Raw genomic sequence first — 21,796 nt, 5'->3', positions numbered from 1 at the left:
ATCTGTGGTCAGCAGACACAAGCAAAGCAAAGTGGGACAAATGAATCTGAACAGATTTTGTTCTCAGGAGAGGAAGGTTGGCTTCTGTGCACCTGCTGCTTTAGAGAAAGCCAAGCCCTCCCAGAATCTTCTGGAAGAAATCGGGCCGAAGGGCAGAGCAGCTGGAGTGGCAGCATTGGGGGTCTCGGGGGTTGCGTTCAGGGGCGACCGGCAATGCTGGGCCCGACTGCTCTGGGAGATTCCAGAACTCATCTGTCCATGCAGGGAGATGGAACTGCTGGGGCCTCTGGCAGCTGAGAAAGTCTCAGGATTTCAGGGGAGAAACTTGCACTGCCCTGGAAAAGGCAACCCAGATCTAGAAACCAGGAGTGGCCGGGGAAGGCTCCAGGGCATTTGGTCAAAGGGCTGGCTCCAGGGAGGTGCGAGAAGGGATTTCAGCCATGACAGCAGAAGTAGTCTATAGCAGCCTTTCGGCACACAGCTCAGGGGCGCTCTGGTTACCACAGTCCCTGGCCTGCTCAGGACCTGGGGATTCCAAACGTCAGCATGGGGCGTAGAAGTAACTTAATTCACCTGCTTGGACTGATAATCTTTTCTTTTTGAGACGGGGTCTCAGTCTGTCACCCGGGCTGGAGTGCAGTGGTGCGACCGTAGCTCACTGTAGCTTCGACCTCCTGGGCTCAAGCCATCCTCCTGCCTCAGCCTCCTGAGTCGCTGGGGTCACAGGTGCACGCCACCACACCTGGCTGTTTTTCAGTTTTCGTAGAGATGGAGTCTTGCTGTGTTGCCCAGGCTGAGGTTGAACTCCTGGGTTCACGTGATCCTCCCACCTTGGCCTCCCAAAGTGCTGGGATTACAGGCAGGAGCCACCATGCCCGGCCACTCAGTAAGACCTTAAAAATGGAGAGGAAACAGTCTGCCCCCACAGGCTCCTTCTACGACTCAGCGAGGAATCCCGGAGATGCTGTTGGAAGCAGGGCAAGGCAGGGAATGCTCTCGGCATTAACGGGCGTCTACGACCCCTCCCTGTGCGACCCTGTGACCGTCTCTTTCAGCTGGTCCTGAACTGAGAGGCTGGCTTGCAATGCAGAGAATTGAATCTAAGCTGGAGGAATTCCTGTAGTCACGGCACAGGCGGGTAGCAAATACATTACTGTAAAAGTTGCAACTAAAATTGTAAAAAGACATGGATAAGGAGCAGCCAGGCATCCCCGGGGTGGAGCCCAGCCTCAGTGGGCACCAGGGTGTGCATGGCAGGCTGTAGGGTGGTCAGTCCTGTGGATGGTGGGGCGGGAGGCCGTGGCCTGATGGTGCAGAATAGACCTCCAAATCCCCACGGGCTGACAGCGGCTGGGGCTCAGGCGTGCTTGGAAAGCCCTGGACTCCGAAGGTGGGAGGCAAATTTTGGCCCCTTAAGAAAGACGGACAGCTCAAACCATCCAAACGGGGACTGAAGTGTCTGTGAGCCAATGTGTTCCCATCACTGGGGGTGTGCCTGGCTCAGGCACAGCTGACTGGGGAACCCTCAAAGATCCCACACCCAGTCTCTGCCTCTGTCCCGATTCCTTGTGTTTGGGGCCAGGCACCAGTGGGCCAGGGAAGGGAGCCCTTCTCCCTGCCTCTGTGGGGCTTTCTGTCCTATTTTTTCTCTTATTAATGGGCTTTGAGAGGAAGAAAGCAAATGAGGATCTCGGTGAGCCCTGGCTGATGGAACAGAGCTTAATTAAATCATGGATTCGGGGGCCTGGTTCTGACAGATTCACGACTGCAGTTAAGAAAAAGTGCAGAGTCCCTACATCGATCTGAAACATCTGCAGGAAATGAGCTTTTAGGTCGAGGTTTTACGTGCCAGCAAATCTGAAGACGCAGCTAATCACGGGCCCTAATTGGATTTTATCTGCTTGAATTAAAGTGAGCTCTCCGCCAGAGAGCGGCTGAGGCTCCCTACAGCGAGAGCCTCCAATCCGGAGGGCCCCTCCCCAGTGGGGTCCTGGCTCTGTGGGGTTTCCCGGGGTGACTGTTTGGGTCACTTCATTCTGCGGTGCCCACCATCGCTGGGACCAGTCTTGACCTTCAAGATGGAAACACAGGGGACTGAGTCCAGGACAGGAAGGAGGGCGTCCCCAGAGCTCAGCCAGGTGAGCGGCAGGACTGTGATCAGGTTGTGCAGCAGGGGCCTGGTGCAAGGGAGGCACTCGGAGGGGAGGGCTGGCCCCTCAGGAGAGCTGCAAATGCCAGTTCTTTCTTTCTCTCTTTTTTTTTTTTTTTTTTTTGAGGCAGGGTCTCACTCTGTTGCCCAGGCTACAGTGCAGGGGCATAATCACCACTCACTGCAGCCTCTACCTCCTGGTCTCAAGCCATCCTCCTGCCTCAGCCTCCTCAGTAGCTGGGACCACAGGCAAGCACCACCATGCCCGGCTAATTTTCTTATTTTCTGTAGACAGAGGTCTCGCCATGTTGCCCAGTCTGGTCTCAAACTCCTGAGCTCAGGCGATCCTCCCACCTCGGTTTCCAAAAATGCTGAGATGGCAGACGTTAGCCACCGCACCCAGCCCAAATGTCAGGTTTAAAGCAACCCGTGTAGATAATTAAGTAGAAAATCGTGTGTTTATGCGTGCACTGTACTTATCATGTAGAGTCTTGAAGGTTTTATAAACCTCAGCACCAATAGAGACATCTATTCCCACCTGACGTCCAGGGAATCCTGTGTCCCCTCAAGGGCACCAGGGACCCAGGACAACCAGCCCTGCTCACAGTCTTGCTGCCTCGCTGAGGTGGGGTAGGCTACCCAGCCTGTTTCTATGTGACAGCGGGTCCTAATGTGTGTGTTTAAATCTGGGTGGGGAAGTCCTAGGGGGTCCTGCTGGGTGTGTTTAAATCTGGGTGGGGGCTATACCAGGGAGGTCTGCTGGCAGGGCCACCTGGAGAAGGCTCCCTGGAGAGGCTAGGATCTTCTGAGAGTGAATCATTTCACCAATTAAAATAAACATAAGCAAATGGTAGAAACAGCCTCTCTGTGCAGTCGGACATTGGTTAAATGGCGATGGTAGCACGTGGAAGCTGTGTGTGGGTCGGCACACCGTGTGTGGGAGGGGGCACGGGGCGCCCCGGAGTGGGAGGTGGGCTGGGCACGGCACTGCACGTGGCTTCTCTTTGTTGGAGGTACCCAAGCCCCGGTCGCTGTGGTTTGGTGCGGGCTCCCTGTGCGAGGCTACCTGGGGAGATGAAGAAGGTCCTCCACAGCTTCTTGTCTCGAGTGACGTCCCGGATCTCCTTGGTCATGTTGACCATCCTGCCGGCAACGGGAGGAACCCGGCGGAAGTCCAGGATCCTGCCAAGAAAGGGGCAGGGGAGGGTCTGTGCTCTGTGCGGCTGAGCAGGCCACCGTCTCCCTGCCTCCGGATAAACCCCACTCTAGGGTGGGTGGCTCTGCCAGGCCCCGAAGTGATGGGGGTGGGAGGGGGCCCCGAGGGACTGGGGCTGGTGATGCTCGCTGATTGGCACACACTGCCAACTGCCCGCATAGCTAAAGCCTGCCCTCATTACAGGGCTAAATTTAAAACAAAATTAAAGTAACCACTTTTAATGGTACTCTTTCTGAACCACACTGCATGCTCCCACTTGCTTAATTAAATGGAGAATGCAGGGCGTGAGCTTTTCTTGCTGACTGAGGACGTGGTGATTATCCCCTAAGGCGGAGTGACCAAGTGTGGAGGGATGAGGGCCATCTGCGAGGCGATCCGGGGTCCAGGGCCCAACCATGCCTCTGAGTGGAGCACCTGCCCCCTCCACTGGTCAGACAGCTTGCTCAGGCACCAGGCTCTGTGTCCTGTTTATAAACAGGTTGATCTGAAGAGGGAGGCCTGTTTCCTCACGAGTGACCCTCCCTGGCTTAGTGGCGCTGCCTTTCTTTTCATAGAAAAGCCCTTTTCTGGGTTCAGGCTGTTCTAGATAGCTGAAATAGTTGAAATTCTGACTTCTGGGGATTTCTGTAGTCACCACAGAAGACTCTGATCTTTAAAAAAGCCATTTAAATGCCAATGTGCACCTGCGTCACCAAGGATCTTGCTAAAATGCAGATTCTGGTCCCCAGTCTGGGTGGAGCCTGGGACTCTGCATTCCTACCAGTCCAGGGCAAGGCCAATGTTGCCGGCCCTGGGGCCACACCCTGGGCTGGACGCCTCAGGGCCCTTCGAGGAGGCGGGGGGGGGGGTGCTCTAGGGGACCCTCCACTGCACCAGTGTAAGATCCTTCTATCCCCTGGGCCCCTATGGACCCAGGGCCAGCCTGTGAACTGCCCCTGGAGGGTACTGAACACGGAGCCCTCATCATCCCATCAGCAGGGGAGAGCAGAGCCTCATGTGTTTCCTTTCTGCTGGGCTGGAGCCCCTCTGAAGACAGGGGACCACAGGATCTTCTAGGCCCCCTCACCATGAACATCGCTTCCTCCACCGTAGGAAGCTTGCTTTGGTCTTCCAGAGAATTCTGTGCCCTGTGATTCTCTGTGTTAAGATTCATGGCATTTATACTCCCCCTTCCCTCTTTCCTTTTCCTCTATTCCCAACTGCCCAGCAGCTTCTGTGCCTCCCGTCTGCCCGAACTGTGAGGGTATAGGAGGGGCCCATTGGGATTAAGGTGCCCCAAGGGCAGGGATGAAGTGTTAGGAGCATGGGGAGTCTGGGCAAATTGCCTCTCACAGGGCCTCAGTTTCTCATCTGTGAGAGGGGATATGGGAGGGTCTCCCTGCAGCATGTCGTGTGGGCTGTAACACCAGGGTCTGGGACGGGGCAGCACTCAGGATGCAGGGACAGCAGGCACTGGCACTGCCCGATGGTGTCGATGGTGACGATGATGTCCTGCTGTGTCCAGCGTGGGAAGGCCAGGCTCACCAGTGGGTCTGAGCACATGGCGGGGCACGGAGGAAGGACAGGCTCACCTGTCCAGGTGGAAGGCAGCAATCTCCGCATTGTGCCTCTCGTAGTCGGAGAAATAAAAAAAGTCAGGGGGCGTCTCCTGCTCCCTCGTTTGTCTGAGAAGACAGGACAGAAACAGAAAGGGTTTGTCACTGAGAAGGCCTCCAGGTGCCGGGCAGGTGGGGTGTGCTCCGTCCAGCTCTCCAGAGCTGACTGTTCCCTTTCCGAGGGTTTTGCTAACTGTTGTTAAACACAATCATCATTAAAAATGAAATGATATCAACTTAGAGTGAAATAACATTCATTTCAGAAGCGACAGGTGTTAGGATCTCATCCCTTCCCGATTAGGGCATTTCTGTCTCTTGCAGCCGAGGGTTAAAGTCCTCACTAGCAGTGCCACTGCCCGCGCTCCCACCTCCACACTGGAGACCTCATAAAATCAGCCAAGGGGGCACTTTTCACACAATGGAAATGGGCACTCTGCAAATCAGGCTTCTTCCACCCGGGGAGCAGCTTATTAAATATTTACAGCCCACTCCAGGTCCACACCACCAGCCAGACGGATTCTCCAGAGAAGCCGTAGGCCCCAGATCTCACTTATCCTGGAGACCAGAGATTCAGGCAGAACATGGGCCACTAGGGCACACAGATGGGGGCTGGGGGTCAGGCCCTGGTACCAGAGGAGCCCCCTGAACTGAAAAAGATGGATGGACTTCTCCAGGTGTGGGCCTCGGGGCCAGGGGCAGGTTGGACCAGCTGCCCCTCACACCTGCCCTCAGCTGCCCACCAGCTCCCTGGAAGAGCGCTTCCCTGGAAGGGACGTGAGGATGCTGGGAGCTTTCTCGGGGCCGCCCACGGGTCCTCTTTCTGAGGCCTAGGAGGGGCGACCTGATCCATTTTCCAATGCCTCCCCGCTTCTCTCTCCACAGGGCACCCTGGCCTGCAGGACCAGCCAGCCTGCCTCAGTTCCCACTGAGCTGGGGTCATGGCTGCCTGCTACTTCCCACGCTTGTCTCCTGGTCCTCCAAGCTCCTGTTTTTGCGTGTGATGTTCTGCCCTCCTGGAATGACCTTCCCTTCACATCTCCAGGTGGCTGTCAGCATTTCCTAACGTGTCTGACAGTCCAGGCCACGATGTCTTAGCACTCAAGAAGTCATCAGTCAGAGAAGTCTGGAGTTTGGGCTACAGTTCCTCCTGAGCCCCTCCCAAGTCTCGCATCCACAGTCCCGTCATAAAGGCTCTGACAAGGTGTGCAGACAGGTTGTCGGATGCACAGTTTCCAGCCCTACACCGACTGTGGAACTCATTCTGTGTGTACACAGCATGTTACCACGCCCTGCACTTTTCAGATCTGTTGATTTAAGCTTCAAATGCAAGTCACTTTCAAGCCCTGGTTCAAAGGCGAACTCCACAAAACCTTCCGGGATGCCGCAGCAAAGATCAACCTCTGCCCCCTGCAAACCCCCCAGGCCAGTGAGAGGAGGCGAATGCTGCTGGAACATCGGGTACTCCACCCGTGACCTGACATAAAGCCACAGCTGGGCCTCCAGCAGCTGCCAGCCGCCTCGTCAGCAGTGGATGCTGGCAGGCAGCTGCCCCCGCTCTGTCCCTGTTCCTCTATGTGGAAAGTGAGGGGCTGGTAGATGCTGATTGTGGGGGTTTAATGCTGCCTGGGTGCTCTGGGCGCAGGACACGCTGCTCTGAGCCTGCCCCTAAAGTTCAGAGAGACAGGATGGGATAAAGAACACCTTGGTGGCCCAGCACCAGGTCCACCCAACTCCCAGTCTGCTTCTCCAGGACTCAGTGGGTGTGGGGGCTGTCCGGGGCTCTCTCAGCAGCAGGAGGCCTGGATCTGGAGTGTCCCTAAGTCTATGGGCAGGCAGATCCCCTGTGGGGAACAGGGACCCCAATAGCTGCTCTCAGGGGTGCTCCCCACGGGACCTGGCTGCCCCTTGGCCACCTGCTGCTTAGACTCCCTTGCTGCTGTCACCCAGGCCCGGAACCCGTGGGGCTCTCCCGTGGCAAATGAGACCTGAAAGTCACACGCTCACTCACTTAAGAGATGGACACACGAAGACCAGATAGGGAGTGACTTCCTTAGGGGCCCCAGCATTGGTGGCAGAGCCAGGGCTCAGGCCAGGGATCCTGGGTCCTGTCCTTTTGCTTGTTCATTCATTCATTCATTCATCATCCATCCATCCATTCATTCATTCATCATCCATCCATTCATTCATTCATCATCCATTTATTCATTCGTGCATGCAGCAGAGACAGCATGCTTAGTATGCACAAGCACTGTCCTGGCCTTGGGGAGAGAGAGGGCCGGGGGCAGGAGGTCCACTCTCTATGTGAACAGCCTGGGTTAAAAGGGCTCCATGAACTCCTGGCTCCAGTCCTAGTGCCGCGGACTCTGCTCTGTGCCTGGTGGGAGGATACCTGAGACCAAGCCTGGACCAGGGCCCCGGATCACTCTCCAGCCCTGCCCGGCCCCTGGGAGAATCAGGGCAGAGGCTCCAGAGCACAGCAGGATGTGGGCTGGGGGTGCTTAGACAGCCCGTGGCTGTCCGCAAGGGTGAGCCAGGTAGCGGCCGGCCCAACACCCAGGGAGAGCGACATCGGCTTTTAGTCAGGAAACAAGACCAGCAGATGCAGTCTTGGGGTGTGTTTCTTCCCCATATGCCTCCAAACACTCACATGGCCATACACAGATTTGGGTCCCATCAGCCCTGGGTGGACTCTTATTTGGGTCTCACTCAGATTCACAGGCTGCTCTTCCACCTGCTGCAGTGACCTGAGACTGCGTGCACCTCCCCAACAGTTACGCAAATGCTGCTGTTGCAGTTTCTTCATCTGAAAAATTCGGAACCATGGGGACCCAGCTGCAGATGGGCCCGCAGAGCAGCCAGGCCTGTGCAGCGGAGACCGGGATTCCCTCCCGGTGGGTCCTTCTCAGGTAAGCAGCTCAAAGGCCTCTCCTGCACTGGCTGGGGGACCCCGACACGCCCACCCTGGGACCCATAGTCATACTGCACAGGAGAGGCTGGGTTCGGTGTCCCAGGCCTGGCTCAGCCCTGGCTTGCTGTGTGCAACCTGGCACCACCCACCCCCAAGTTTTTGAGTCTCCCCCACGGCCTCCAGGACCCCTCTGCTCTGCTGTCAACACCTCCCACAGTAACAGCCCAAGAAGGGCAATGCTGGCACTTCCTTGTCCCTCCACCCTGGCCAAAGGATATGAGGCCACAGGGGGCTGCTTTTGAAAGGTCAGTGCCATTCTGTAAATGCCACAGGTCTCCGGCATCCAGGCCAACACTCCAGGGAAGCAGGGCAGAGCCGCAGGGCTCTGGTAGGTCCGTCCACACAAGTATTTGACCGATGTGGTCATGGCGGAAATGTTGACCACCCTTCATCCAAGATCACATCTAAGCACCAGCATGCTTCCTCCACGAAGGCTGGCCCCACCCCCACCTGGAGGGAGACCCCACTCCATCCACGAAGGCTGGCCCCGCCCCCACCTGGAGGGAGACCCCACTCCATCCACGAAGGTCGGCCCCGCCCCCACCAGGAGGGAGACCCCACTCCATCCACGAAGGTCGGTCCTGCCCCCACCTGGAGTGAGACCCCACTCCAGGGCTTCCTTCCAGACCAGGCCCAGGGAGGCAATTCAGCCGCAACCCAGGGTCAGATTTACCAGAATCAAATGCTGGTGACCTTTCCAGGTGCTGGAAACAGAGTTGGCGAAAGCCCCCAGCTTGCATGCCCCGAAGCCCACACCTCCTACTCAGGGCACACAGTATTGTGTCTCGGCTCCGATACTCCAGCGACTCTAGACGCTGCCCCGGGAAGCTGCCCAGCCCCTGGCTTCCCCAGCCGGATCCTTCCTTCTGCATATGAAGCGGAGGTCTGCCTGACTCCTGGGAGGGTCCTGGCCCTGCCACCCGCAACGTCATGGCCACAGGAACAGGAACAGCGGGACGGGGCACACGTACTGAGCGGGATGTCCACATCCTTTTGGGGGGACCATGTCCGGGTCACAGGCTGTGGATCGAACACCAGCCCGTGGCTCCCTTCCTCCCACGATATTCTCAGAAAGCTGCGACCACAATTCTGTGTTCCCTGAACGTTTCTTGCTGGGGGGTGAAGGATGTGTACCATGCATGCATGGCCTTTCTAAGAACCAGTCTGGGCTGCTAGAAATGCAGGGAACAGATCACTTTCCACAATTCCACATAACATTTGCCTTGACAGGGGCCTGGGTAGGTGTGAGGCCAGATGGGGATTCCAGGAGCTACTTAAAAATAAAATGCAGATGGTGGGCTGGCACCTAAGGACACATTTGCCTCATGAGCCACTGCGTCTGTGGGCGTCACTGTCTCTGTGCACTTTTGACATCAGCAGCAAAAAAGAGCATGCAGGGCAGGGCGGTGGCAGGTGTGACAGCAAACTGAATGCGCTGCCCGCCAGGGTCGCCCGGCAGAGCTGAGGCCCGGGCTCGCCAGGGATCCTGGGGTTCAAGAGAAAGAGTCCAGACCTTGTCAAATCTCCTGGTTTTTAAGTGCTGGCAAATGGATTTCGTTTTTCTAAAACAGGGTTAAACCAAACAGTCTGCTGAAGTCGGCTCGCATTTCCAGGGGTGGTAGCTTCCAGAGCGTTGGATATTTCTGAGGTTAAAAAGCCGTTGTTGTATTCAACTTGGAAGGATTGCCTTTGAGCAAAACCCATTCTACAGAACACTAGTTCTAGTAGATTTTAATAACTTTTAGCTGGAAAAAGGGAAGTCCAGATCGAGGCAAGATTTCTTTTCTGTGAACTTTGAGCCTTATGTCTGCGTACTGACTCCCCAGAACGGCCCAGCATGAGTCCAGGAGTTCGAGACCAGCCTGGGCAACATAGTGAGACCCCATCTCTAAAAAAAGAAAGAAAAAAATTAGCCGGGAGTGGTGGCTTACACCTGTAGTCCCAGCTACTCAGAAGGCCAAGATGGGAGGATCACTTGAGCCCATGAGGTCAAGCCTGCAGTGACCACTGCAATCCAGCCTGGATGACACTGTGAGACCCTGTCTCTAAAAAAAAAAAAAAAAAAAAAAAAGAATTATTTTCTTTAGAAAATTATCAGCCCCTCATTAGTTGGGCTGTGATAATTCACTGTAGGCCCCCGGGCAAAGCTCTCCACCACAGGGTGCCCAATAAAAGCATTATGAAACTGTCGGCTCCCAGAACCTCCCCTGCAGAGGCAGGGCCCAGCGCTCTCCGGTGGTCCAGGTCTCTTGTAGGTACTGTCCTTGGGGGCAGCTGTTCTCGCCCTGGCCGGGTTCCCTGGACACACAGCCACTCCACGTTCCTCTGAGCCTGCCCCCTGGTGTGGGTTCCTGGGGTCACCTTCTCACCCCCAGCCCGGCCTGGCCATCGGCGCCTCCTCAGTGATGGACATGACCTTCTGTGCCATCCAACTCAACAGCCACTGGCCACACATGGCTGTGGGACACTCGAAATGTGACCAGAACCTCCAGGAACTGTGTTTTAAACCTGATTTTAAATCTAAGGCACACACCTGGCTAGCGGTGCACAGTGCGGCTCCGAGATGGGCCTTCTGAGGCCGCTGGTGTCTGCCTGCTGTCTGTCCTGCTCGCCTGGCTGGACGGAGAGGGCTGCATCCAACCCCTCCCCTGGCTCACCGGCCCTTCCCCCTGTGCACTGAATAGTGCTGCCTCCCTGGCCCACGGCCCTGCCTGCCCTCCCTCCCCACCCTCCTCCTTCTGCGCTTTCAGTCTGTCCCAGCCACTGCCTCCGGGAAGACCCTCTGGAATCATTCAGTCCTGTGGAGGCCCCTTGCCCTGTACACACAGGCCCACAGATCCGCAGCCCCAGGCCCATAGACAGCACATTTCTGGGTCTGGGTGTTGGCATTCCGCTGCTGCCATTGACCCTCGCCAGCCCAGGTTCCAAACCCCAGAGGGTAAGAGCAGCTGCCTCCCTCCTGGGGTTTTTGCGGGACGAGGCACACACAGGGCCTGGTACACTGCAGGAGCTCACCGTGTGGTGACATGGACGTCTCATTAGCAGGGGAAGTACAATGGGACGTCCTTGCAGAGCTCTCCAGTCCTGTCAGAGCTCAGGGAGCCTCTGGGGAAACTGAGGCCCAGGGAGAGAGAGGCAGGCCCAGGCGATATCCACTGAGCACTGGCATGGGGTTAGGCCTGGATTGGGTGGTTTAGTTCTGACCACCCACTACAGTATGCACACGCATATACACACACGCACACACACCTACCCACTCACAAACGCACACACAGACACAAATGGATGCACATTAACATGTGTGCACACACTCACAAATGCACACGTATGTGCAGTCACAGCTATGCACTCACAGGTGCGCACACACACAACTCCCACAGAACAGAGCTTTCGGAGGCCTCTTGGAGGGAAGGGGATTAGGACCCGGCTCCATGGATTTTTCCCTGGCACAGCCTTGCAAAGGGGCCGGGAAAGCACATTTAGTGGCCCTGAAAAGACACAGTTTGATTTCCTCACTGCAAAGAGACTCAAAGCTCAAGCAGAAGACGAATGACTTGCTGACTTGAATCAACTGCACAAATCCAGTCATTAAAGCACATCCCATCTGGCGGCTCCCACCTGACCCACGTTCTGCTCCCAGGCAGAGGGCAGCGGGCATTGAATTCTACTGTGGGCTCCGCTGCTGAGGCCCTCTAGCCACTTCCTGCCACAGCTGGGCTGAAAGTCTCAGGGAGGGGGCCAGACCCAGGTGCCCCCAGCAGGAAGAAGCAGGAAGGAAGCAGCCCCAGGACAAGGAAACAAGCGGCTTCCAACAAATCACCCCTCCGGGACAATTCACCCCTCTGTAAGCTCTGGCCCCAGTTGGGGGCTTTCCAATCAGTGGAGAAACTTCACCAGCTCCCTTTAGAACACAAGTCAGCTGGCCAGCACCTGCCCTGCCTCTACCTCACCCCCACCCCCTGCCCAGGGAGAGCCCACGCTGGAAGCCAGACCCAAGCCCCCAGCCCCCTGCCCCCTGCCTTTGCTCATGCCCCCTACTACCCTGCCATGGTGTGTCTCAGCCCCTCTGTGGGGCACTCCCCACAGAGTCTGAGGCGGAATGTGGCTCTTCCCCAAGGAACGCTTGGCCCTAGCTACACTGGGTGACATTGTTTGCTGGACTCAAGGCAAGGGCCCCAGGGCAGGACTGTTCTGTTTTCGGGATCACATACCTGGCCAAGTGCTTGCTTCAGAACAGGCGTGTCATAAACAAATGAGTGAATGAGGACTCGGTCAAAGAACAGTCCAGAGAAGTCTAGAGCCATCTGCAGCCTTGAGCTCTTGCCACCTCATGCCTTCCATTTTTATCAGTGTCACCTCTACCACCATGGTGATAGTGACATCACCATGATTACCTCCACAGCATCAACACCTCCACCATCGCCTGCATCAGCATCATCACCACCTGGTCATCACCTCCACTGTCATTATCATCCTTATCATCACCATCACCACCATCACCTCCACAGCATTATCACCTCCACCATCGCCTTCATCAGCATCATCACCACCTGGTCATCACCTCCACCATCATTATCATCCTTATCATCATCATCACCACCATCATCATCACCATCACCTCAACCTTCATCACCAATCACTATTACCTCTACCACACTCATCACCATCATCATCACCATTATAACTTCCACCATTATTAGCATCCTTATCGTCACCACCACCATCATCATCACCACCATCACCTCCACCACATCATCACTTCCACCATCTCCTCTATCAACATCATCATCTCCATGGTCATCACCTCCACCATTATCATCACTATCACTGTTACCTCTACCATGATCATCACCTCCACCATCATCATCACCACCATCACCTCCACCACATCATCACTTCCACCATCTCCTCTATCATCACCATCACCAACATCACCTCCACATCATCATCACCTCCACCATCACCTTCATCATCATGATCACCACCATGGGATCATCACCACCATCATTAACATCCTTATCACTACCATCACCACCATCACCTCCACCATCACCTTCATCATCATCATCACCACCATGGTCATCACCTCCACCATCATTATCATCCTTATCATCATCATCACCACCATCATCATCACCATCACCTCAACCTTCATCACTAATCACTATTATCTCTACCACACTCATCACCATCATCATCACCATTATAACTTCCACCATTATTAGCATCCTTATCGTCACCACCACCATCATCATCACCACTATCACCTCCACCACATCATCACTTCCACCATCTCCTCTATCAACATCATCATCTCCATGGTCATCACCCCCACCATTATCATCACTATCACTGTTACCTCTACCATGATCATCACCTCCACCATCATCATCATCACCATCACTTCCACCATCACCATCACCATCATCACCTCCACCATCTCCTCTATCATCACCATCACCACCATCACCTCCACATCATCATCACTTCCACCATCACCTCTATCATCATCACCACCATGGTCATCACCTCCCCCATTATCATCACTATCACTATTACCTCTACCATGATCATCACCTCCATCATCATCATCATCATCATCACCATCAGCACCGTCTCCTCTACCAACATTACCATCCTAATCATCATCACCACCACCATCATCACTGTCACCATTACCTCTACCATGACTATCATCATTGTCACCATCATCACCATCAGTATCACCTCCACCATCATTACCATCATTATCACCATCATCATACCATCACCTCCATCATCATCACTATCACCACCACTTAAACCATAGTCATCATCATCATAACCTTCATCATTTTTACGATCGTTATCATCACCATCACCATTATCTCCGTCATCACCATCATTACCATCACAATCCCCATGACCACCATCACCACCATCATTACCACCACTGTTGCTATGAATGCATACTAAGCTGTTATCACCTGAGGTACAGTGACAATGTGTGTGATGCTAAAATGTGAGCTTTTCTATTTGCCAATGATTCAGCCTTTGTTCCTCTCTCCTTGCCCCTGCCTACTCCTCTGAGTAGTTCATGCATGTGAGATCCAGGTGACTTCAAGCCCTGCTCCACTGAGAAGGGACCAGGCCCTTCCTTGAGGCCAATCTGGGGCTAGCATACCTCCTGATTCCTTCATACCTGGGGCTTTCTAATGACCTTGGCTGTTCACAAAACAAGCAGCTCTGTTCCCAGCCCCGAGGTAGCCTGCTCTGGGATCCTCACAGCTTTGACATCCAGGCCAAGCAGATCTGCCCCAAAGGCCACCTGTCTGTGGGCTGTCCCTGGCTTCTGGATGCCCCCTTTCTTAGAAGAGTCCAGGAAGTTCAGAGAAGTGGTGATGACAGGCTTTCTGTCCATATCCCACTCCTGGAAAAGGCTCTGAAATGTTCCTGGAGCCTCCTGCCCTCTGGCCACATGTCCAGCTGAGCCCAACAGCCACTCAGACCCCAGACTCCAGGCACCCCTGCCTCACCTCCACATGAAATCCCGACCATCAACCATCCTTATCATCATCATCACCACCATCATGTGCTCTGCTGTGCCCTGGTGAAATGTCTTCTGACTGATGAGGGAAGCAGAAAGAGTACTCGCTGGGTGATCCTAGGCCTCAGTTTCCCTTTCTGCACAGTAAGAAGTGGGAGCCAGATGATCCCAGGGGTCCCTAGGTGAAGGCAAGGGAAGTATAGGGAATCTCCCTAAGAAAGGTCAATAAAAGATATTTACAAAAAGTATGCAAGGGAGGTGTCCTGGCTGATGTCCCCCCGGCCCATCCACATGACCTCCCAACCCCCAGGCTGTCTATGGCTTGTCCTGGCTCTCACTAGAGGACGCCTGGGGGAGCACCTTTTCCAGATCCCATGGATGTGTGTGCAGGGGGCCTGGGGTCTGGGCGCAGGTCACCCCTCAACTCTTCCTTGGTGGGAGGCTGGGCTTGGCAGGGACCCACTCATGGCCTGCTGAGTGCCCAGCATCCTGGCTCCTGAGGGGCGGCCTGAGCTCTGAGTGCCCAGTGTCCTGGCTCCTGAGGGGCGGCCTGAGATCTGAGTGCCCAGTGTCCTGGCTCCTGAGGGGTGGCCTGAACTTGGGAGTGCCCAGTGTCCTGGCTCCTGAGGGGCAGCCTTACCACATACATCACTGTTTTTCCAAGCAGAGTCTAGAGTCACCTGCAGCTGAATTGTCTGGGGACGAGTCTGTTATCAATGACGATTCTTGGGCCCAACCAGACTGATTGGATCAGAATCCTGGGGACTGGGGCTGAGAAAGCTGCATCTCAGCTAGCTTCCATGGCCTATGTGCACGAAAGCTGAGCGCCACCCTGGGAGGCCTCCTGACCCCTTAGGCACCTGATCTTCCAAGGTATCCTGACCCCCATCCCCCGATGTCCTGACCTCACGCCCCAGGCATCTCCAGTCTCTCCAGAGATGTAGTTCTAGCCCAGCAGCGAGCGGTAGGAAGAGCAGCCATGGTGTCAGGGCCGTGGGGACCCCGAGGGGCACTGTGTTCACCAGGAGCCTCGAACACACAATTGGGCAGGGGCCGGCGACTGGACAAGGGACTGGGGCTCATCTGCTTCAGGCTTCAGAGACCTCTGGGGACTGGGGCCGAAGTGCCCAGATCCACCTGTTCTTGGCCTTTTTCTCAGAATGGCTCACGGTTGGCCCAGCTCAGAGGCAGATCGGTACAGTTCTCTGTTCTGTCTGATCCTGGATCTAGGGCAGACATCCTAGCACCAGGTTGGTGAAAAAGGGCCGGAGATGCTGTGGATATAAGTGTGGGGCGGGGGGGCCCAACCTCTCCCAAGTAAGGTCCCATGGTGCATGGCTTTGCCCCGCTTTTGATGGTATCCCGTCATTGAGTCCCGGGGGATGTCCTGCTGTCTGGCAGGGGTTCCAGTGGGCAGCCTATTTCTGCTTCTTATGTAAATCCACTCTGCACCTCTGCTGAAGAGAGCAGCCCCTGGTCACTGTGGGCCTCCGTGAGCAACTGCGTGCTGGTCTCCTTGGAAGAACCCCGGGAGGGGAGCTACAGTGACCGGGCTTTCCTTGGGTTCTCAGCCGTCTTCTCATGGCCTCCAGGCTGACAGGACTGTCCTCCCCACTGGGGCCGGTGGCCCCTTTCCTCTGCAGTGACAGAGACACTCGGCGTGGAACGCCCCTCCCTAACTGACGTTTGTGCTTCCTCTAAGACCTGGCTCCGGGCTGCCTCCTGCCTCCACTGAGCTTGAGGCTGTGGGTCTTGCTCTCCAGAGCTTGTTTTACGTCTCCTATAGGCCATGAGTGAGCACGTTGGGCCGGGGCCACATTTAATCTTTCCCCATGAGGCTGTCTGGGCAGAGTCGGGCACCCCGGGAGCCCCAAAGGGCAGAGACGCTCACCAACAACCACACTCAGAAGTGGAGGCTTGAGGTCGGTGGTGAGACTAGGCTTTGCTGAATGTGCAAAGATGCTGGGCAAGGTCAAGGCCGGTGTCCCTGCTGGGCAAGGTCAAGGCCGGTGTCCCTGCTGGGCAAAGACAAGGCCGGTGTCCCTGCTGGGGAAGGACAAAGCTGGCATCCGCCTGCTGCGGAATAACAAGCCTGGCATCCCCCGCTGGGCAAGGACAAGGCTGGCATCCCCCTGCTGGGAAGGACAAGGCTGGCATCCCCCGCTGGACAAAGACAAAGCTGGCATCCCTCAGTGGGTAAGGACAAGGCTGGCATCCCCCTGCTGGGAAGGACAAGGCTGGCATCCCCCGCTGGACAAAGACAAGGCTGGCAACCCCCGCTGGGGAAGAACAAGGCTGGCATCACCCTTCTTGTTTTAAGGTTTCACCACAATAACCAAGGGTGCTGGAAACAGCTCCCTGTGCACAGCCAGTGATGAGAGAGAAGGGAGAATCCTCAACACAACGTCCACCCTGGCCCATCCACTGCCCAAGCCACAGAGTGAGCCGACAGCCTCCGAGGAACCATCTGCTGAGCTACTGAAGACGTTTTTGCAGCCAATAAATGCCTGAGATCAGTTCTACTGGTGACAGCAGGAGGTATCTGTGGCTTCAACCCCCTGGCCTAAGCACACAGGCTCCTCAGGGCCGGGCGGCTCACAGGGGCTGCAAGGGACACTTCAGGCATTGCCAGAAGCCAGCAGTGCTGGGCAGCCTGGGAAGACTGCGATTTTTCTCTCCGCCCCTGCAAGGTTTAGAGGAGAGGAGCATCCTCGGAAGAGACTGCCTCTCGCCCCGGCCGGGGGATGCTCAGCCTCCCTTCTGCACAGAGATCAGAAGGGGATGCCACTGACTCAGCCACTGGGAAAAAGGCTTTGAAAAAGTACTAAACCCACTTGCGGAAGGGAACGAACTCAGCTGAACTGGTCACCTGCCCTCCTTCCTCCTGGGCGCCCTGACAGAAGGTGTGCCAGGTGAGGAGGGCAGGTGACACACTTGGGCTCCTTTTCCAGGAGTGAGGAGTTGAAATATGGAAGATGTTATCAGATCCAGCGGGGTTGGCCGAGCAGCAGAGCGTGCTGTGGCCCTGACTGGTTGGGGGGATGGGACAGTCACCTGAATGTTTCCTGGAACAGGTCAGTCCAAGCAATCTGGGAGCTCTGCGCCCAAGCCCAGAAGTCATGGTTCTCCCCAGCATGGTGAGCATCGCAGGAGACTGCCAGGGAGTGGGACGGGTGGGCAGCCCCATCTGCCACTGACCCGCCATGCAGCATAGGCCAGACAGAGCATCCCTCCCAGCAGTGAGCTAAGCTGACCGGCCGCTCCAGCAACTCTGATACCGCCGGCCCCACCGGAGCGTGAGGAGACGGGGCTGCTGCTAACGCAGGGCCAGTCACCCAGGACCCCCTCGGCAGGGCTCGGGCAGGGGGTTCTGGTTTTGCTTTCTATGGGATGATAAACAAAACATCACATTTGAAGAAGGAAATTAGTAAAAACATATAAACAAGCTAAGGGCAGGAATAGAACTCCCCACACCCAGCAGTTGGGGAGGTGCGTTTGTCCTGAGACTCACACCCACAGATGTGGGTCTGGTGGCCACAACCCACATTCTTGTCATGGGCTCCGCTGGGCTGCAGGGCACAGCTCACAGAAGGGCAGTCCACGTGCACCTGGCATTTGAGAAGGTGCCAGGTTCGCTGGACGGCGGGGGTGGGAGACACCAGTGTGCTCAAGGTAAACAGTTTGAAAATGCCACAGCCTGGGCTGACGTGACTTGACATTTCATTTTCAACACACAGGGAACTTCCGGGAGGTAAGTGGCCTGTGACCCATCCCTGGCATGACTGTGACCCATCCCTGGCATGACCGTGGCCCATCCCTGGCATGATCGTGGCCCATGCCTGGCTTGACTGTGACCCATCCCTGGCATGACTGTGACCCATCCCTGGCATGACCTTGGCCCATCCCTGGCATGACCTTGACCCATCCCTGGCATGACTGTGGCCCATCCCTGGTATGACCTTGACCCATCCCTGGCATGACTGTGGCCCATCCCTGGCATGACCATGGCCCATCCCTGGCATGACCTTGACCCATCCCTGGCATGACTGCAGCCCATCCCTGGCATAACCGTGGCCCATCCCTGGCATGACCTTGACCCATCCCTGGCATGACCGTGGCCCATCCCTGGCATGACTGTGGCCCATTCCCCACCTGGCCCCACCTGCCTGTCTAGCTGCAGCCTTGCAATGCAGCTGAGAGGGGTGCTGGTCTGGGGACTCCTGGAAGGCGGGTGCCGAGGTCCCCATGACATAGCCAGTGCTGTGGGTTTCTTGGGATTCCCCTTGGAGAAAGAGCTGGGCTCCACTCCACACCCCCATGGCATGGACGGGAGCTTGCTGGCCCACAGAGGGAGGGCCTGGGCCAGGCTGTCTGTTCCAAATCTTCCATGCGACTCTGCCAGGACAGCCTCAGAACGGGAAGGACAGGGCAGATTTTTAACACCCGCCTTTCTGTTCTTCGTAAGTCACTTATTGAACTGTGCACGAAGGAGCCACATGCTGAGGGCAGACACTGGGCCTGGGGACGTCCCGGTGATACTGGGGGCTGTAGAGTCTATGCAGCAGCCCCTCCCCCTCAAGAGCCTTCTCTGCAAAGCCCCCTGCATCTGACACGAGAGGCACCCATAGCCTGCAGCCCCAGAATATCCGGGGTCAGGAGGAGTCCCGGTCCTGCCCTCGGCTCGCCACCCCCAACACAGACAGTGGTCAGGGCCCGGGACCCACACCACTGCCTGTGAGGCCAGAGCAAGCTGCATCTGGCCACATCCAGCCTTAGTCCTGGGCAGAAAAGAAAAGTTCTAAAGGCTGACTTCAAAACCCCCGACTGGGCTTGTCACTCCCATAAAAGCCCAGCTGAGGAAAGGGGCTGAGGCCACAGCTGAGGTCACCATTCCAATGAGGGCATGAGGAGGGAGGACCCAGCAGAACCAGGTGAAATTCAGGGGCTGAGCCCCCAGAAAAGTTCTCGTGCACACCTCATCGCTAAGGAAGGCCCCACAGACATCACCTCCACCTGCCGGGACGGCCACCCTGGGCCTCAAAGGCCACCTGAAAGGCAGGCGCAGGAAGGCAACCCCCAGGGGGGGACACTGAGCACCCGTGACGCCCACACCCTTCGAGTGGCTGCTGAGGACCAGTTCCCAGGAGCTGCCTGCAGCCCCCGACACAGTGCTGCCTCTCTCCCTCCCACCAGAGCTGGCCACACCCAAACCCCTGCCTTTAGAAGGACTTTCCTCAGTTCTGAAAACACACACACACACACACGCACACACACACACACCACAGTAGCTGTACTAATTGTGGTTATTCATACTAAAGTGAGAATGACTACTGAGATGACCTCTCCCAGGCCTTTTGTGGTGGGCAGAATAATGGTCCTGCAAAGCTGTCCACATCTGAACCGCAGGACCTGTGACTTTGTTGCCTCACGTGGTGGGAGGCAGGACTGTGCAGAGGTGACTAAGGCAAAGCCCCGGGGAAGGGGAGATCACAGGGTCCACATAAGAGGGGCCAAAGGGCCCCGCCGATGGGTGTCGTTCGGCACCACCAGTGTGCTGGGACCCTCCTGGCCGCCTGCAGAAGATGCCATGCGACCACCTCTCAGGGCAGAAGAGGGACCCCAGCTGCAGAATGCAGGTGCCTCCAGGAGATGGAAGGGCCAGGACACGGATTCTCCGAGCCTCCCAGGGAGCTCAGCCTGGAGGCCCTTTCAGACTCCTACACTCCGGGCTGGGAAGAGGACGCTTGCGTTGGCTGAAGACATTTGCAGGGATTCATTCCTGCAGCCAAGGAGGGGAATACAGGATCTCCGGCCACACGAGGGCAGGGCAGACGGACACGGTGATTTAGCCCCAGCTGGGACAGGCTGTGAAAATTCCATCTATTTCCTGCAAATCCAGTCCTGCCGTCAATGCTAAGGTTCATGGCACTTAGGAAACGCTACAGATGATAGAGAGAAGGCCCCATCGTTCACAGAGGAGCCTGGGCGAGGGTGACAAACACGACACATCCGTCACCGGGCTGGGCGACGCGTCCTCACGGGAACCCCCAGGGTGCTCATGGCTACCCCCACTCTAAAGACAGGGAAACTGAGGTCTGGAGAGAGACAGAGGTGTTCATGGAATTGCACAGCTAGAACATGGCACAGCGCGCATAGGAACCAGGAGTCTCTGACTCTGAAGTCTGTGCTCTTCTCTTCAGGTCCTTCTAGAAATCACACACAGGCTCCTGCTCTTCTGAAAGTCCGTGTTTCCTCCCAGACCTGGGCCCCTCTGAACCCTGGACTCCCTGGGCCCAGGCAGGCTCTGGCTCCTCAACCCATCCCCGGAAAGGTCCTGGCTCCAAGAGGATTGGTTGTTTCTCTGAAATCCAGGGCTGCGTAACAACTGTGGCTTCGGCGGGAGGGACACCAGGCCGGACGTCCCATCCTGCAATGCGCAGGATCCCAGCACGGCTGAGGGTCTAGTCAGTCACTGTGCCTGCCTGGCCTTCCCAGAGCTGGCCCCTCCAACTGCTGTTAGGACCACGAGTCACTTCCTCACAGAACGGTTCCCACTGTTGCTGTTAACAAACATCTCCACGCTCTTCAGTTTGTGGGAAAATAGAAAATGTTTGCTTTGGTTAAAAATAGAGGAAACTGGCAGTTTATTACCAACGCTGATGAGGGACTAGAGCCAATAGTTAATGGGGCTTTCACTCTGAGCCGAGTGCTGTGCTAAGCAGTCTGAGTGAATTGATTCCCAAAACTCCGGACACCCTACTCCAGTCACGGAGAAGGTCAGAGCAGGAGGTGACCCAGGAACACCGTGGCCCCGATCCAAGGCAAGCAGGCGTGAGGGCTGCTCTGTCCAGGAGGAGAGGTGGGGGCAGGGCCACATCATCTCCACCGGACACAAGGGAGAACAGAGGCGGGAGCGAGGTCTGCTCACAAAGGGCCCCCGACTCCCACCTTCTCCAGATGGACGGGGAGCAGGTGTGCCCTGGGCTTTCTCCAAGAAGCAATGCAGGGGAGGCAGTTCAGGACGTCATCTCCCGTGAAGCAAAGAGCCACTGTCCTTCCTTGCTCCTGCTGCTACCCATCCAGCCCAGTGGCTGAGCAGGGAAAGGGGAGTCCAGTCTGACAGCGGAGCCAGATGCCTTCCCCGGCTCAGCGTGTTCCACAAGGCAGGGACAGCCAAAGGAGGCCTACGGAACAAATGCCAGGGCCGGGGCAGAAACCAACAGCAAACCATCAGGCTGTCCCCTGGGCAGGGGCAGCTGCTAGGGCCGGAGGGTGGAGTCCTTGGGTGTCCTGCTTAGTGCTGAGGGCCGCCCCAAGGACCCTGGGCACGGATAGGAAACTG

At 56.4% G+C, this 21,796-nt stretch overlaps 1 protein-coding gene across 1 annotated transcript in view; it reads right to left on the bottom strand.

Moving 5' to 3' along the window:
• FAM20C (FAM20C golgi associated secretory pathway kinase) overlaps positions 1-21,796 on the bottom strand; it is a 64,717-nt gene that overhangs the window by 7,540 nt on the left and 35,381 nt on the right. The window contains exons 4-5 of the mRNA XM_010331651.3: positions 4,937-5,029; positions 3,216-3,331 (exon numbers count right to left, since the gene is read on the bottom strand). Of these exons, the coding sequence (XP_010329953.2) occupies positions 3,216-3,331; positions 4,937-5,029 (209 nt within the window). The remainder of the gene's footprint in view (positions 1-3,215; positions 3,332-4,936; positions 5,030-21,796) is intronic.

Source organism: Saimiri boliviensis, chromosome 1 (assembly GCF_048565385.1).
Source record: "Saimiri boliviensis isolate mSaiBol1 chromosome 1, mSaiBol1.pri, whole genome shotgun sequence".
NCBI classification, from domain to species: Eukaryota; Metazoa; Chordata; class Mammalia; order Primates; family Cebidae; genus Saimiri; species Saimiri boliviensis.
Note: the sequence above shows the minus strand (reverse complement) of the source record. Positions and strands in the feature narration are given on the sequence as shown.